An 18,851-nucleotide genomic window follows, 5' to 3' on the forward strand; every position below is an offset into this window, starting at 1 on the left:
AAGTCAGCAACTGCAAAAAGAAATTGCTTCTTTTTTGTAAAAAGTGATCCTTCACTTCCTAGTACAAAACAATAACACAGGAGGACAAATAAGTAAGAAAATATATTTAAAGATGAGGCTCAGAATTCAACTGTAATATGGATGCTGACATGCAAAGGAGAGAGACATTTCAAAAGCATCCATATTGGCAGGATCTCACTGGTTAATTGTGTGTGCAATAGGCCAAGAATGTTGTCAACGTATTTTAGAGTACATGGGCCATGCTAACCTGACATGCTCCAAATATGACCTGCAGCTTGTTACATTGATGCTTTATCATTTAAAAATTCCAGCAGGTTGGGATTATTACACATGCTTCGTAACATATCTTTGTGCTACTGCAGTGTAAATAACTTGTTAAAATAGAAAAAGGTTGTATCTTAATAGATACATTTGCACTCCCACATTTATTGAGAATGAAATATCAAATCCCACTGGGGCTTTGATGATTTAGGGTTATCTGGACTCATTTAGTGTTCCTCTTCTCAAAGCTACTTTTAAAACTCCTAAAATCACTCCTGTTAGCAAAGCCTGTATTTTTTTACCATAATTTACATATGACTGAACAACTTTTCTATGTAGGACAACAAATAGTACCTATCAGTATTATATGTCTGTGCTACAGTCCTACAGAAATGAAAAATGGTGCTGAATGATGTAAAGGAAAAGAACAAAACAGAACCAAAAAAATTCCCTAGGATTCTCTGATGCCAAAATTCAAATTCTTCATCTGTGATGATTTTAAGTATCCAACAGTTCTAAAACAACAGTGACATCTGAACAAACAAAAGGCATGTTGTAAATTAAGGCCACTTACTGTTATTATTAAGTTACCGATATTATAGACAGAAATGCTGTTTTTTATAAGTTAAAGGCATTCAGATTTCCTGACATGGTTACCAAGAATGATGTTGGACTGAACATAGACTTGTCATTTACACTTTCTGATCAATTAGATATCTCTGGGATAGGGCTTGTTTCACCTACTTTATTTGTTAACAATATAGTCCTCTATACCAGACTTAGTTGTGTGCACTTTATTTACAGACAACCCAGGGAACAGGGATTTCTAGATCACAATACACCTGACTTCATGATGAGGCAAATTGTGCTCTTGAAGCACTTGCTTCTTGCTATTGACTATAAAGGCAGCATATGAGAATAGCTCAGAAATAGACATCAAAATAGTCAATATCTAAATCTGGTTGGATGAATCCCACTCTTTCTCTCTACAAGAAACTGAATGCATGAAGAACTAATTTTAAATGGATAATTGAATAAAATACTTTAAGGTCCTGATTTTGTAGATAAAGTACATACTTATGCATCATAAACTATTTTCCAATGTTACTACAAACAAAATTTTAGATAAGACTATTTTTTTCATGGCAAGTATTTTATCTCAAATACAAATAAACTACTGATTTATGGCTATGGTCTAGCCCTGGTACACTAGACTGGGATTATAAAAAGAAAAAAGAAAAGAAAAACAATTACCTTCACTATCAATATCATCATTCAAAGGAAAAACACTGTCCACTAATGGGTCAGAAATGAAATTCCAATCATAGTTTTTATCCACTCCATCTTCAGAGAAGTTTAGATCAGAGGAGGCTCTTGATCTATTCTCTGAAATATTCTTCATCTGGAATTTAAGCACCATTCTTGCCAGTGCAGAACCTGCATCTGTATGTATAAGAAACCAAAAAGATAGCATATTCTCCAAAAAATCCAAACAGCTTTAAAAAAATAACAGAAATAACTTGATTTATTTTCAAGGTTTCGCAGTCTTTCTATAACCAGCTGAATGCTATGAAGAGATCCTCAACTGAAGGTCTTGATCTAAAACACTTACATAGTACCATCAAGAGATATTAACACATTTCGTATAGCAAATTCTGTATGTACTCACTTTGTTTTCTTAATGGAGTAAGTTTATCTGGGAACAAAGGAATGAGCCAGGAAGGTTCTAGTCTCCCAATACCAAATCCTCCAAGACATATACTGCTGTTGGTGACATCAAGGCTAAGCTTCTTTAAGAGCAAGCTGATGATTTGGCTATCTCCTCTCTTTATACTGATAGTTAAAGCACTCCGAACATCCTGCTCTCGAGCACCACTGGCTAATAGCAATTCCACCAATTTAGGATTATTTCCTTTCTCACAAACCTAACAGAGAAAAGCAGTTAAAAAAATTTATGTGAGGCACTCAAACAACAGCTCAAACTGCATTAAAAGACTTGTCTCAAATTCAGATTTATTGTATTTTTAGGATCATGTCTCTTTTCAGTTACACAATTCCCTACCCCTCAGAGCATACGCCTAAGATATCTGAGTACCAACTCCCATTTTCCTGAAGTCTTTGCCCAAAATATAACAAATGCCCGAGTTCTGTAATTGTAATTTCTACCACAAGTACACACAATTTCCAGGCAAAAATGAATGGTAATTTATGTAGTTTGGTTATTGCATGTGGTCTATAGAAACTCCATTTATTTATCTGTTCAGTGGAAAAAAGGGGTTATTTTGCCATGTCATGTGGATATCAGATGAACAGGCAACAACGGTGAGACTCATCAAGCCTTGCCTAGTGCTAGGGAGCTCAGGTCCACTGGCTTCAGTCAGCTTTACTCCTTCCAATCTCTCAGCCTGCATTGCTACACAGAGCAGTGTTTATTGTATTACAACTATTTTTTAGAAATACTTCCAGACACTTCAATATTTCCATTGTAGTTCACTAACACTGATTTGCCCACCTCAGACTCCATGGATGGATGGTCGGTTCCAAACTCAGCTGTGCTTTATCAACCAGCCAGCTCTGCCAGCAGAAGTGAACACTTCCTAATTCACTTCAGGCAGTACTGGTGGGGTTATCTCAGACCATTTAAAACTTTGACACTGAAGCTAAATTAAGAAGTGCTCATACACACAGTTTCTCAAAAAAATTTTTAAACGCAGTCACATTTAGCAAGGAGCACTTATAAGCAGGTGGGAACAGCCTCTCTGTTGGCATGGCTGAATTCAGATGGGATGTTTGCCTATGGCCTTATTTAAGACACCAACATATTTCAAATAGTTGATGCTCTGGATGTGGCCACTGTCTGGATAAAGCTCTTTGCAGCTAGTGTGACTGCAGGCAGTCCAAGATGTTGTATTACTTTAGCTATGTTGATAAAAAGGCAGAACTCTAACCAGAACAGTTAAATCGGCACAAAACCTGATGACTATATTCATCTTTAAGTACAACACAAAGCAAAAAAAAATCCACCATGCCAGGGCAGGCATTTTGGGCAATGCCTTCTTTGCAGGTCTAGAACAGAGTGGGACTAAGCACACTGAAACCTATCTATGCACAGTGCTGCCTCTAGTCCATCCGTACTTTGGCCTCACAGAGCTTGGAAAGAGCTGAATTTGGAGTATCAGTCCATGGACTGGGCTCTAATGGGCTTGATGCCATCTATGCCTGATTAGTTCAGAAAAAATGACTGGGAATTTGCAAATCTTGAGCTTAAGTCTTCCTCCTCAAAAATACTCCAAGGCTAAGGCCAAGTCGGTACTTGATTGAACCCAGGTTTGCATGTGAACAGGGTAAACAATCAGAAAGCATGGACTTTAAAGTGACCTTGCATCAGAACTGCACTGGCAGTGCAGGCACATTCTAGGTCACAGTGACCCTATGAGCTTCAATGAAGTGAAGGGTGTTTCAATGAACATCAGACTGAGCCTGAAGTCACTGTGAGTAGCAATGGTTAACACCACTCAGGTCACAGATTGCACTGGGTATTGCTGCTGTGTTCTGCCAAATATATGTTTAAATGAAAAGAGAAAGGAACCCAAAAGCACAAATTTTAAAGCAATAAAACTACATATATTTCCATATATTACCTGATAGATCAAAGAGTTTGTCTTTGTCTTCTTATTAATATCAGCTCCCAGCAGAAGTAAACATTCAGCCATAATACTATTGTACTCAATACAAGCTTTTTCCAGCATCATATTTTTTAAATCATCATTTTCAGCTATTTTAGCAAAACATTTACAACACAGGCTTTGAAACTGAATGGGAAGACAAACAATAAAAGTCAGGACAAAAATAGCACCAAAATTTTTCAGCTCTGGAGCTGTAAAAAGAGACAAGATACCTGTCGATCTCGCTGGTCAGTGAAACACATAGACATCTGGTAGAAAATGACTGTGTCAAATGATTCATGTACCAGCAGCTTTGCAAAACAAGGTGACAAACCAAGAATTGACAAGATTGCGTGAAATCCCTAAGAACACAATGAGAAGACTGAAATAAATACAGTGTTAAAAAGTGTCATTTAAAAACAGGTCATGCAACAAAATCAAGTTTCAACCAAAAGATATGTGCTTTAATTTTTTTGTCTTGCTTTTAAACATGCAATAGTTCACAAACTGGAGAAGATCAGGAGAGAGGGCAGAAACACCTGGTGTCTCTGTGTTTATATAGCTGTAGTTTCATGCCTGTTTAGCTGACTTAAACAGGTATTAACTGACACTTTGAAAAGGCAAATTATGCACCATAATGTCTGACAACATCCTGCCTGGCAGTGACAAATGTACTCGTGATTTCCTGAAAATGTACAGAGGAAACAATCTCCTTCTAAGGATATGGGATGAAGATGCAACCCCTGTCCCAATGTGTTGCTCTGTAATCCTTGAATTTGAAAAAAAATACAGAGCCTAAATGAAAAACTTAACAGGTGTATCTAAAAACTAAAAAGAAATACAAAATTATCCCATGATTCTGCAAGTAAAGTTCACCTAGAAGGGTGAACCGGGTAAATTACGGACTCTTTGTCCAAGTCTAATTGAGACTAAATCACTTTAAATAACTTCCTTATTCCACCACATTATTTTGATTTCTCTCTACACTGGTTGCTAAGCTAAACTTGGAAGGGTTGGGGGAAAAACAGCAGTAAAGAAGGGAGGCTGTACTTGTGATATTTTCATACTGATCTGAAACAGAAGTACAGAAACTCTCACAGGAAGCTGATCTCACAGGCAAGCTCCATTCCGCTAGAAAAACGAAACTGGCAACAAACAGGGAAAGCTTCTGAAGGAGCGGAAACAGAACTTTCACACGAGGAGGACTGAACATGTGTTTGCAGACAGAATAAGAACTCTCCTTCCATATTCAGAAGTAGATCCAAAGTCTGACACAGTATTCTAGTAATAGCCTTCTTAAATGCAGCATTCCTACGTGAAGCTTATTGCTGGTGACAGGGCTGGGAACTAACTTTTTTTCTGTTAATTTTCAAAGAAGGGCAATCAATACTACAATGATGGTTACTTCATTAAATGGTTATAGATTGACTGAATGATGGATCATGACTGAGAAATTTGTTCTAGTTTGCAGATCTCAGAAGTCTCAGATAAACACCTAAACCTATGCTTACATATTCTGGATTGAATATATGCCTCCAAGAAAACCATCTCTACAGCAAACATATTGGTTTAATTATAAAGGCTTATACTAATCTAGTAATTGCAAAAAAATCAAAATGAAGTCATTAAGGAATTCTGTTTCAAATATAACTACATTAAAATAATTTTCTAAGGTTTTGCCTTTCACTTTCATCTTTGTACGTAGAAAAAACTCATACATGCATCTGGATTTCAGTGACCTCTTTAAATCGTCGCAGAGTAGAAACCAGAACTGTTGACAGGACATGCATAGTTGCAATACATAAACTCTTTCTTGTAATCAAAGAGCGTAGAAGACTCAAACCCAAACACTGTATGACTAGAAGAAAAAAAGAAAGATTAATAATGTTGATTATTCAGACATTCTGAGTGGAATAAACCCATGACCTAGGTAGTGTTATATTACTAATATTCCAGAAAGTTATTTGCATAAGCTATTGCAGGGCCAGGCATAACTACAAAGTGGATGAACCTGAGGTCTATGCAGTACTGCAGCCTTTTCTTGCCATGTAACCTACATCACACATCCAGTACTAAAGAGTGTAATGAATAGGTTACAGCTTCTATGGTTAATCAGCCCCTCCTACTATATCATTCACATTCAACTACAAAATACCTTCCTTACCTTGTTCGTCTGGATACATCTGTAGGGTGTGAAGCACAGTGTCAGTAGCTCCTTGCTGGGTTAAAATTTCTAGTGCACCAGTGCACTCAGCTACAGAAGCAAGTAGTTTTAATCCACACTTCTGAATGCTAGGATTTCCAATAAACTAATGGAGAAATGAATATAAAATCAGATCAAGTTTGTTCTGCTTAAAATGGCAACAGAAGAGTTGCTCATTCTTAAAGTTGTTCTTTAAGAACAAGCGATTGTTGTTCTTGAAGTATGTGAAATTACAGCTGATGTGACAATAAATAACAATAATCACAATTTCAAAAAGGTTTCCATTTCAACCATTAGTTTCAAACACTCATAACCTCCCCAGATTTTCACCTTTGATTCTGAAAATATTCCCTAGCTAGTTTTCTAATGGAGACTGGGATTTTTTTTTCCTCAAAGTTTCAGTACAACCATTCACAAGTTCACTCATTTTGCTAGGACAAGGTGAGAAAATGTACTTTCTTTGTGGTTAAAAAGGAACAAAAATGGGGTTCTTTGAGAACCGTCACAAGTGATAAACATGGTGGCAACTGAAAAAATATATGAAAAGAAAAAGATATGAAGCAACATACCTATTACCACACCCCATCAATGTTTTCAAAGCTTTGGGTTTAGTTATGTAGCAATTCAATAGGTTATTTGGGATTTTTTTACCAATTTTCCCCCACTTCTAGATGGAGGAAACCTAGATGAGGCCTAGATCTGAAAATGTGCATAGCTGTCACAGTGACTTGCAAATCTGCAAAATTATTTCAGTGGGGTCATGCCCATCTTCCTCCTTATTCCTTCTCTAGTTTTTCATTAAAATATGTTAATTTCTAACCCTTCTGGCTGATATTGTAGTACCCCAAAACACAAACCAGCTGGGTCAGAAAAAGCAATCAGGATGGTCACAAAGCACTGGAGACTGTAATACATTCTGAAGTAAAAAATATTTTGCCTTCCTGAAGATATCCTATATCTTCAGGTCAAGAAATGTCCTTTAGACAGTCCAGCACTCTTTTGTTGATACATTATTTGCTCTGACTTTCATAATAAATGTAAGACACACAAATTTCCTTGACTGAAGATGTTTGACAAGCCTAAAATTGTTGAGAGACTTCTAAAAATTGTGAATTGCTACATCCATTTTGATTGTGGTCATGTGAACCTTGTAAACCTTGTAGAGGTGGGATTCTTCTGAAGGCCATGAAGTTAAACCTTTCCTGTCACTAGGATTTAAGGTTAATTTGCTGTGCAAAGTGCCCAGTGTGGTCTGCTTCAGCCTTTCACTTTCCAGCTTTCCCTTCAAGGCACTGTGATCATTCTGTTTTCCAGTGGCTGAAAAAAGTTATAGAATTGAACAGTGAAAAAAATAGAGACAGCTGAGAAACACTGTTCTGTTGAAAGCAAAGGACTATGTATCCATGAAAGCCATATTAAAGAAGCACTCAGTTCTATGTGTGGTTGAGGTGTACATATGAGGAAACTTTTCATGTATAAACTAGTCCATTAAAAAATCACAAATAAACTGTAAACTTGAAAAAAATTAGCATTGTTTTTATAAATATCCTTTAGAGTTACTGTCTAAAGGATCACCTAATACACTCCAGAACAGAAAGTAAGAAGAAACCGCAAATGATAAATGAAACTCAGGAGTTAAGATTAATTCTATCAAATCAATATGAAAATCAATGTGGAACTAAAACTTACAAATGGTTCACCATTGCAAGTGTAAAATAGTGACAAAATTCATTAGAATAAAGCTTTAACTATACCCTGTTCAAAGCATTAAGCACCAACGAATGAGTTCCCTCCAACAGACACTGGCTTTTAATGACTTTTACTGTAAGTGCAAAAGCAGCATCTCCCACATCTCTGGAAGAATCATTCTGGTGTTCATTCTTTGTATCTGCAAAAATGGAAAACAGCCTTCCTCAGAAGAACAGATTTAATATTCTCCCCAGTATTAACCCAGTATTACAATCAAATTGAACACACAGGTTTTAACAACTGACTCAGAGGGCATATTTCAGATCTTATGACATTTTCAGAATGCTGTAGTTACTGAGACTGGAGTCCCTCCAGATTTACATTGTAGTGTGAGTACATGGTGTTTGAAATGACGATTTCACCATATGTTTGCTCACTGCTTCCTCTAAATGCAAAATCATGGCAAAGAATTTTGCCTGAGGTACGTTGCAATATATTCCTTTTTTGAGCTACGGGGTTTCTTGGTGTTCCTGATACCTACTTCAGAACGCCTCTTCCTTCTGGAAAGGAGACACTATAGAGAAGCTATAAACTAGTTGCCCTTTCTCACTTGGCAGCACATCATAGGCCAAATTTTACCCACAGATGACGTAAGTGGAAGGTGAGTACAAATAAAAGAACAGAGAAAGGTCTTTCAGATTTACATTTCTTGTAGCTGTTGGCACTTGCAGTCAAGTGGCACTACAGAAAGTACCCAGAAATTCTTTAAAAGTCACTTCAGCATTCATATTTGTTCCAATTACTATTTTCTCCATGAATTACTTTTTATTCCCTAATTAACCTGCAAGTTCCAACATCCAGTTGGCACTCTCCTTTTTTGATTACACTTTAGAAGGGCCTCACTTCCAGGATACTGCAAAAAAAGCACCTTGCCTACATGTTAGAATACATATGTCAAGTCTTAATCCTGTTGTTTATTGAAAAAAAAGGAAAGTATTAGGACTATAATTCGAAGAATAGAAGGAAATTGAAACCTGAAATCAGTCTGCATATTAGCCAAGTTACTAGTTTCAGAGTTACTGGTTTTGTAAATGTTCAACTAAAACTGCTGAGAGATACTTGCAGAAAGTTGTTCTGAGAAAAAATCAGTACTGCATGTCTGTACTCTCACGCTTAATATCAGAGGATAAAACAGGATATACAGCAGTAAACTGGTAAGAAGAGTTAAAACTTTCCCCAAATTCCATTAAAGGTATAGAACTAACAAAGAACATATTTTTCCTACAGTAGATTGCCTTTAAAGAGTTTTTTTTTGGAAAGGAATTTCTAAGTCAGTTTGGCTTCTCCTTTTCTGTAGAAAATAGTATATAATAGTCTATTTCCTATCTTTAAATCACTGTCTTTATTTTTTGGTGTCAGAGGTCCAATTTTTATGTTTCTTCCAAGAGATACTATTAAAACAATTGCATTTTGTGGTACAACAATGTCGATGTCATTATCACTGTTTGCTCTCACTTAAAGGTTATCTATGATGGAGACACACAATCACAGTGATAGCTCCACACTGATTCCCTAAATTAATGGAGCTAACTCTTCACTGATGGAATCAAGGGGAAATCAGCAGTGATACTTTCGGTCTGTTACTTCAATACCTGAGAAGTTTTCCTCCATCTTGTATGTTCTTAAAGAGTTACAGCTGCTCTCGGCTATGTACAGAACACCAGTAAATTTTTTGAAGTCCCATTAAAGGCTGTCTCATTAGATAAGAAAGACTAAAACCCAGTTATCTAATTCTATTCTCTGATTCGGTGTACGATGCTGCACCAATTATATTTTTGGATCACTTACCGGGCACCATAAACTGTAAAAGGACTCGAAGTGCTTCCAGTTGTACAGAGAGTGATTTTTCATGTTTCCTCATGGCTTTTACAACTTCTGATGCAGCTACTGTCATTATATCCAGATGAAGGAAACTGAAAATATTGTTTATAAAATAAATAAAAAGAATGCATTTCTAAATTTTACATGTATTTGCTTCCTTAATTAACACTGTGTGATATCCCTTTAGAACACTGTAAATCTGGTTTGAGCTACGAAATACAAATTAAACTATGGTACTTTTCTTCATCGTAGCAAATATATTATTTTCATGCCATTCCATGAATTCAGTCTATGTAATTAATTCCACTCTAGACTACTGAGAGGCAATTTTCAATCCAGTCCAGAACAGTGATACACAGAAAGTATAGTATTTCATTCAGGGTGAGTGGTGGATTCATATATTTCACTTTGATTCCAGTCCAGATACGTGAAAAGATACATCTTCCTTAATCCAGTGCTCCGCAATTGTCATAAAGTACTGATGAAATGTCAGGTAATTGTAGAATAAACAAAAAAATATCAACCATGTTGGGTTCTAATCTTGAAGAAAAAGAACAATAATCTCAATGTCATTAGCATTCCTAGAAATGGCAGTAGCCAAAGGCCACTAATTTACTTTTAAGGTTATTTTCTTCTTTCATTTTATAATACCTTCATTCCTGTGAATATGTTTATGGAAGTTTTGAGATTTTCTCTTTATAAAATGAAATTATTCATAAGGAATTCTGTGACTATATCTTGAGTCTGTCATTTTTTCACAGACAGCTTAGCATATATAAAGGTTTCAGGGAAAGCTGGAAAAACTTGGCAAGACACTTGGAATCACGTTCCCACTTTGTGTATCAGTATTTATGAGTCACAGGTTTGTTTTCCAGTCATGTTCTAGAGCATTTGCAAAAGCCAACTCAAAAGTAATATTAACACAATGTTATTTTAATAATCAGAGCTAATATTGTGGGAAATTTCTTAGTGCTCAATGGAATTCAGCATGGCTAACAGGAGGGGAGACCACCTAGCAATAGTCTCTTCAAACCTCACTGCTCAAGAACCACGAAGGGAAGAACATGCAGCTCCCTGCATATATCTACCTGGGCATTTGACTACAGGGCTTACAAAATTCAATATCTTGAACAGGGCTGTCAGCCTGTGGTCAATTTTAATATCAGTGAAACAGTCAATAATTTAAATGTAATCAATTACAGCACTGAATCTCACAAATCTTTACTTTGGAAGTCACCACATATTTCTAAGTATATTACCTTCCTTCAAAAACATGGTTCAGAATTCTGCAGGCACTTTCAGCCACTTCAGGAGAATGTGGATGTTTCCTCATTATATCCAAAACATTCATGTGTATTCCTTTAGCCAAAAGGGTCTTCCTAATATTTACTATAACAAAAAATAGCAAGCATCCTATAAGTAAATCTCTCTCTCTCTTTATGTATAGTTCTCAAAAACAACAGAACTGCTAACTTTTTTCCTGCTTTTTTCGATTTTTTTCCTCACCGAACACACATGTTATCGAAGTATAAATTAGAATGGGAAACAATTTGAGCTGAAGCTGATTCTGTTTGCATAGCTTAATCAAATGCCTTATAATTCCTGAATGCCTAATAAGTTTAAATACATCTGCTATTTTTACTTACAGAAAGTTAACTTAAGGGAAGGAGAAAGTACAGCTTTACTTTTATTTTCAAAAATGTTTATTCGTAAACAATTTTTCCTCTTAATTGCACTCTGTGATCATGTAGGAAAGCTAGAATTTAAAACTTTCAAAAAACCTTCTAACTTCCAAAATAAGGCTTCAAAAGTGAAATTATATTTATTCACTCTATTTACTTTGATAATTCATTTTTTTAAAAATTCAAATACCCAAGCACATGTTGTAGCTATAACTGTAACCAATACAGCTCAGAACACTTCAAAAATATTCTACATTATCATTGTAACTATTACCAATTCTTGTCATTCCCAGTTCAGTACATCCATTTCAAGTGCTTAATTCAAGCAATATTGCATTGTACCAGAGGGTTTTACTAAGCTTCTTTATGTCTATCATTTCTGGTGTAAGCACATTCATTTAGGGGGAAAAAAAGAAGAAAAAAAAAAAAGACAAAATAAAAATTTGCTTTAGATTTCCAATGGGAATCAGAGGCCCACTTGGTGGTAACATGTTATGAAAGTACCTGGTATAATATATAACAGTATGCATACATTTATGAGATCTATTTCTTGATATGGATACATATTTATCTCATAAGTAACTATAAAACTTTTTCATTGTTAGGTTTTATGTACTTGGATGGCTCAGTAACCTGGTGATAAAACAATGCTTTCTCACCTAGAGAATGGCAATTAACTGCTAGTCTTTATCTTCCTATCTAGCCAGTGGTTTTCAACGTGCAGTCTACAAACCACTTGAGGTCCATAACCATTTCAAAGGGTTCTGGGAAAGGTATCTAATAAAAGCAGGCCAACTGTCAGTAGGCTTAAATACTCTACCCAGGGGTCCACATCTCCACTGAAAAATTTTGAGGGGGTCTGCAAATTGAAAAAAGTTAGGAAACCATGTTAGGGACACAATCGGGACTAAAGCAATCTTGAAAACTGTTATGCACATGCTTAACTTTCTACACATGATTTGATTCACTGAAGTCAACAGGACTGCTCAAATCCCCTGTGTTAAGTACGAAAATGGTATTTGCCGGGCTGTAATCCTTAACTCATGTGAGTTTCAACAAATGCTGCTCTTGACGAAATTCAAACATGTGATAAATATTTAAACAAGCATACAAAGAGAACACACTCTTTTCACATCTCCTGCTCCAAAAACCAGCAATTGCAACACATAAACTGGCAAAGAGCTCTTTACTTCCACATGCTCTCTTTGACACTAGCCAAAAATAGCTTTTTCAAAGCAAGGAATAAACTTCCTACTAAACACAACTGCATAGTATTCTAATCACAGGGAATATTGTTTTCATACAACAGCACAGTAAATATTCTTTAATATTACAACAATAACTTTCTGCTGCATTAGAAAGTAAAGATAATTAAATTCCCTTACCATTTTGTTGTGACAAAATTGTCAAGGTACTAGCAGCTGCCTGAAACACTTCTTTTGAAGAGGAGTGCATCAGCATGGAGAGCATCACTGCTCTGTCTATTGGGAACCTTTCACAGAGAGAAACAAATCACTGCACATTGACCATATTACAGCAGTTACTTCATAACTGTAGTTCAGTTTCCTAAAAAGGTATTAAGCGACATAACTGAATTTTCAGATGATTGTACTTGGCTTCTAATATTTTTCCAGAGCAACAGCTGACAGAAAGTCCTTTGCAAACTACGCATATTAGCCTACTCTGAATCTCACTGAATTCACTTGGAACCATGCTTTCCAAGTGACCTGAGCTCCAGAAAGGGATACTTACTAAAATTTGAATGATTAAAATTTTAAGCGACTCTGAGAAATAGTTTAAATAAATGAAAGTCTGTATCTTACCCATGCCTAGATTTTCCCTGATGAGGCAGCACCCCCTGTACTGTGCCCTTTCATCTGATTTGTGGGAAAATGAGCAGTGCTTTTCCATACTTCTTATGTACTAGATATCTTAATCTTCTCTATTTTCCCTACTCTTACATTCTTTAATCCTCCCTATCCTTGTTGCAACTGAAGAAGAAATTCCTTGTGAACTGTAAAAATTAGCTCTATTAGACTGTGTTCTGACCCTTTATTAAAACCCCAGCAATTTTGCCTGAGTCAAGGTTAGCACACTTTTCAAGAAAGAAACTTTCTCAAGTGTTGTTGATCACCATGCATTTCATCATATATTAGAAAATGAGAAAGAAAAATAAAAAAAATTGAAATATGAGACCCCAAATGGCCTAATAGTAGGCTTTCATTTTTTTCATTTCCAAAAATACAGTTCAAGTTATTAACACTGACTGATTATCTCCATCTCCAATCTTCTCATGAAGGTTGCGTTGATACAGAAACAGATTTTTCAAAGCCCAGCATGCAGCCTCCTAAATACAAACCAAGAGGAGACAAAAGGATTAAGAAAATATGCCTTTGGAATATCAAAAATATATGAAAAAAATTAAATAGTTTGACTGTTTTTCAGTCCATGACAAAGGTACAAGGTGCTTTATGTAGAAATACAAGGTGTGGACTGTCACATTCTTTATAGCTGGTTTAGGCCTGAGTTACAAACATGCCGCATTCTCATTATTTGATTTGCATTTTGATACTTATTTTAGGCCGAGATTAATTCTTCTGTTGATGGGCCTGTGTTTTGCTGCTGTATGCAGAGGAGCTACTTAACCAACAATCTTTGGATGGCCAAAGTTCCAGGTAGCAAGTCTCATCTTAACTACCTACATTTGATCCAAAGGAGTAACTGAAACCAGTTGAGGTGAACAAAGATAAGAAAGGCAAGAAACGTAAGATTTATTCTAAATCTAATCCAATCTTTAAGGCCTCATTTGCCCAAGAATATACGGGAGAAAATGATGTTGCTAAACATTTTATTTAATGCATAATGCAGTTTTTCCATACCCCCATCATTCAGAAATTCTCACCAGCACATCTGTGTTTTTTCGGTGTAGTTCTAATGCTCTGTGACATGCTTCCAACCAGCATAATTTTTCTTCCTCCTCCTCTTCTTTTCTTTCCTCTAAGTCTCGGTTTAAGAATATTGTTTCAGCTTGAAATATAAAATATTTACAATAAATTCTTATTGTGAAAACAAAACACTTAAGTCTTAACCTTCCTGTAGTCATGGAGGTGCTCACACCGCCTATGTGCAAAAATCAGTGGGAGGATTAGCCTGTTCTTGGAAGGGAGAAGTCCTTTGACATAAACTCTATGACAGATTTGAAAAATGTCTTTAAGGTTATAAAGAGATAAAAAACTTCATTATAGTGTAGTAAATTAGGTACATAGTTACAGATCAGTCAATGCTCAGGCTCTGAAAGACCTGCACATACTTTTTTTTGGTTGTGTATTTACATATAGAATACCACAGACATAAAATATAACTGTGATTCATTTGCACATAACCACTTGTTGTGGTTTAGCCTCAGCTGGCAACTGAGCACCACACAGCCACTTGCTCACTCACCCGCCTCCGGTGGGATGGGGGAGAGAATTGGGAGAGTAGAAGTAAGAAAACTCGTGGGTTGAGATAAAAACAGTTTAACAATTGAAATAAATCAAAAAATATATATATATAAAGCAAGTGATGCACAATGCAATTGCTCACCACCTGCTGACCGATGCCCAGCCAGTCCCCGAGCAGCGGGCCCCCCCCCCGGCCAGCTTTCCCCAGTTTATGTACTGAGCATGACGTCACATGGTATGGAATGTCCCTTTGGCCAGTTTGGCTGTGCCCCCTCCCAGCTTCTTGTGCACCTCCAGCCTTCTCAGTCGGTAGAGCACGGGAAGCTGAAAAGTCCTTGACTAGTGTAAGCACTGCTCAGCAACAACTAAAGCATTGGTGTGTTATCAACATTATTCTCACACTAAATCCAAAACACAGCACTGTACTGGCTACTAGGAAGAAAATTAACTCCATCCCAGCCGAAACCAGGACACCACTTATCACAGAGCCATCTACACTCTGAAGCAGTGCCATTAAAAAACAAAATGCAAATTGCAGTTGCTAAGAGAGAAATATCTGGTCCCAGAAAGTGCAATAGAATTTAAAAGAAATAATTTTATACCTGTGATCTTTCAGCATTTAAGGAAAAAAAAATGTATCAACACTGACCATAATACCTGAGGCTTACTGGAGTGTATATTGATTTCTATTCTTTGCTATTTTGTGGACTCTTAAACAGCATTTCTACTGACTTTTGTATGGAACAATTACTCAAACACTAAGAGGATCAGATCCTTAGCTTTTTGCCACTAGCTAACTTCTCGTTCAAAATAATACCTGGAGTGTACTCAAGGAAAAGTTTAAAACTTTTAATTGATTTCAGAACTCAAGCACAAGCATTGATTTGGTGTTGCTATCAACTGCCACAATATAATGAGTACTGTCATACCGGGCAAACACAGCATCAAATTGGTGTTGTTATCTCCAGAGATTTTATGTTAAGTAGGGATTATTCAATATTTGCCTATGAATAAACAGGTTGCTTTGTTAAGATCTGTTAACATAACTTACCAGCTCTGAACACTGTGAAGATGTTGGGCATGTGAAATCAACACAGCCATGTAATAGTAAAACAGCAAACTGTAAGCACGTAGGAAATCTAGCTCTGTCAAAGCTATCCTGCCTGAGGCTTTCACGTTAAAGAAATGGAGTTCAAAATGATTACAGAAAATTACCAGTATAAAAAAATTAACAAGTGGGCAGATAAATGAAGTTATTTATGTATTTAGAAAGAGATTTACTCACTTAGAAGAGCTAAACAACTGAGAGCTGCAGCTTGTAACTTTGCATTTTCAGGACATGTTTTAACAGCCTTCACAATGACCTCTGGAACCTTATGTAATACGAGGATATTGAAAAAATTTCCTGAAAATACAGAAGATATTAAATAAATGTAAACACATATCTAGAGTTTAACATGCATTTAACATAAATTTCTCAGCACACAATGCACAAACTTTGTCCGTAGCAAACATTGGATTTCTGATTACAGAGCTTGACACAACAATGTTTTATTTGTGGAAAGAAGAGGTCAAGGATAAAAAAAAATTGGGATCTAGGTTCTCTGTGTTTTTTTACAAAAGACTGAGGTTTAATGCAAAATGAAGTGCATGTTGTCATCAAAATAAGAAAAATACAGCCAGTGTATCATTTGCAGACTTCCTGCCAGGAAGCAAATGCAGTCCTGGTCTTGAATTCCTGCAATGATTTGATTTATCCTATCAAGCAAGTGGTTTAACCCTGTTTTGCTCTCTGTTTTTGCCCTCCTCATTAAATAGATCAAGGTCAGCGTTATAAATACAGAATACATACATTCTGGAAGAGTAGAAAGAACTACCTTTTGATGATAAATAGATTTAAAACATAACTTTTATTGTAGGCTGTACAGTATTTTATATTATAGGTTGAATATAAGGAATTCTGCAAAAAGCAAGCAAATGAAAATAACTTCCCCGTTTGTTGTAAAAACAAGTATCATGCATAAAATACAGCAACATTCACTTTGTAAAATATAGTTTGATAGCTATGTTTCCTATTTTGATATTCAATTTTGTTTAATTCTTGATTAGTAAAAATGAGAATCACACTAGAAATTTGAAAGGTCAGGTTAAAATCTGTATCAATGTTTCTCAAACATTTCAGGTGAGGTACGAAATTAGGAAGTCTCCCATACTTAAGCATCAAAAATATAATTACATACAGAAGAAAAGCTAACCCGATTTCTTTCCCTCAGTTCTGGTCCTGAGTCCTATACGTGCTGACTACCTTCAACGTCTAGATTTTTCACCAGAACATAAGTACCTCTCCAATGTTTTATGATTCAGTTCAGTTAGACCAAGTTAACAGAATGCTTAAAAACAGACAAGGCAAGTCTTAGGCAAGTCCTTGCTTTGTTAAGATCTGTTAACATAACTTACCAGCTCTGAACACTGTGAAGATGTTGGGCATGTGAAATCAACACAGCCATGTAATAGTAAAACAGCAAACTGTAAGCACGTAGGAAATCTAGCTCTGTCAAAGCTATCCTGCCTGAGGCTTTCACGTTAAAGAAATGGAGTTCAAAATGATTACAGGAAATTACCTGTAAATTACTGAAACTACCTGTAAAAAAACTTAAGGCAAGTCCTTTCCAGATTCATCATTCTAAAACCTTCGCCTTAACACCTATTACAAACGCAACTGGAAACAGTATTTTTCTTCTTGCCCTGTAGTAGTGTGGTATGTATCAGCATTGCTGTTTCTTGCTGTATTTTAATGGAAAAGGTAAATATGTTACCTCACAAAATTAATAATCTTAGGCTATGTGATGAGTAATTATGTTGGACTTGTCAGTCAGTTAAAGTTGTGATGAAAGTCAAATCTAGGATAGTCATTACCAGATTAGCAAGAATACATGATGGTGATTTTGGAAGCTAGTAGATGCTGACTGTACCATTTCACTGCCAGTTAACACGGGTTTAGGGAGACAGTGTCCATCAGAATAATTTAGGAAGCCACACTGGCTATACGGAAATCTTCCAGACTATTTCCAGGAGCACCTAGCAATTTCACATCTGTTTCCCTAACTGTGTGGTGCTGTGGACACCTCTTCCCATAACTCTCCTGAAGTGGCTCCTTATTAAGATGAAGGACATCTGTTATGGTGAAAGAAGAAGTGGATCTTGTGGCTGCTTTACTCCCACTATTACTTGGTGGTCAGCATACACAGATGACAAATGTGTGACTGATACCAGGCTGGTTGAGCTTAGGGCAAGATCAAGGCATGTCAACACAGTTGCTGTGTCCCCACAAGCGCTTGGTTTCCCTGCCCATCTTCAGTTAGCCTTGCACAGGAAATCTTTCAAGGGTAACATCACCTCTTGCCAAAAAACTGCAAATACCACCTCAGCAGCCACCACATTTTCTTGAAATTTTTATTTGGCTTTCTGAAGGGGAACTGGAAGTTGCTCTGGGTTGCACTCAAGTTTGAGCTGTATTTTCTACAATATCTGCATGAAGAAGCGGAAACAGATGGTGAAAGGATGGTACCGACTTGATTAATGGAAGGCATGCACTGGTACCAGCATCTGCAGTAGCTTCAGGCCACTACCTGCAAGAATTGGGAAGTCTAACTCATGAGAAAGACCTTGGCTAAGTCCTTGATGAAGAAGAACTTGCCATGGATGGGGGCTGCTCAGGCAGCTACTCACAGTGGTTTTGTATGCAGCAGGGGAAAAAACATACTTTCATTTCAACTTCCTATTATGTGGTCCTTGGCAAGAGCTCAGATCAGCTCACTATAGTGGCAAGAGAGAGTATAGTGCTGCTAAGAGGCACAAAAAATCCCTTTTTGACATTGCCATCATTGCTTTTAATGTGACACTAGCCCATGTAAGCCCAGACAACCAAAGTACTTTTGCCCAAGTCAAGGGAACCAGTGGTTCTTTCACTGTTGCAGCATAGGGGACCCCAAGACAGGCACCATAG

The 18,851-nt window shown here is 36.6% G+C and overlaps 1 protein-coding gene across 1 annotated transcript in view; it reads right to left on the reverse strand.

The window, feature by feature from the left end:
* Nucleotides 1-18,851, reverse strand: part of LRRK2 (leucine-rich repeat kinase 2) — a 147,318-nt gene that overhangs the window by 37,074 nt on the left and 91,393 nt on the right. Inside the window, exons 8-21 of the mRNA XM_009324388.1 lie at nucleotides 16,131-16,250; nucleotides 14,305-14,429; nucleotides 13,670-13,749; nucleotides 12,788-12,894; nucleotides 10,980-11,109; nucleotides 9,688-9,812; nucleotides 7,905-8,038; nucleotides 6,112-6,256; nucleotides 5,666-5,805; nucleotides 4,181-4,309; nucleotides 3,924-4,094; nucleotides 1,952-2,207; nucleotides 1,537-1,725; nucleotides 3-58 (exon numbers count right to left, since the gene is read on the reverse strand). Of these exons, the coding sequence (XP_009322663.1) occupies nucleotides 3-58; nucleotides 1,537-1,725; nucleotides 1,952-2,207; nucleotides 3,924-4,094; nucleotides 4,181-4,309; nucleotides 5,666-5,805; nucleotides 6,112-6,256; nucleotides 7,905-8,038; nucleotides 9,688-9,812; nucleotides 10,980-11,109; nucleotides 12,788-12,894; nucleotides 13,670-13,749; nucleotides 14,305-14,429; nucleotides 16,131-16,250 (1,907 nt within the window). The remainder of the gene's footprint in view (nucleotides 1-2; nucleotides 59-1,536; nucleotides 1,726-1,951; nucleotides 2,208-3,923; nucleotides 4,095-4,180; nucleotides 4,310-5,665; nucleotides 5,806-6,111; nucleotides 6,257-7,904; nucleotides 8,039-9,687; nucleotides 9,813-10,979; nucleotides 11,110-12,787; nucleotides 12,895-13,669; nucleotides 13,750-14,304; nucleotides 14,430-16,130; nucleotides 16,251-18,851) is intronic.

The sequence above is a fragment of the Pygoscelis adeliae genome, unplaced genomic scaffold, assembly GCF_000699105.1.
Source record: "Pygoscelis adeliae isolate BGI_AS28 unplaced genomic scaffold, ASM69910v1 Scaffold315, whole genome shotgun sequence".
NCBI classification, from domain to species: Eukaryota; Metazoa; Chordata; class Aves; order Sphenisciformes; family Spheniscidae; genus Pygoscelis; species Pygoscelis adeliae.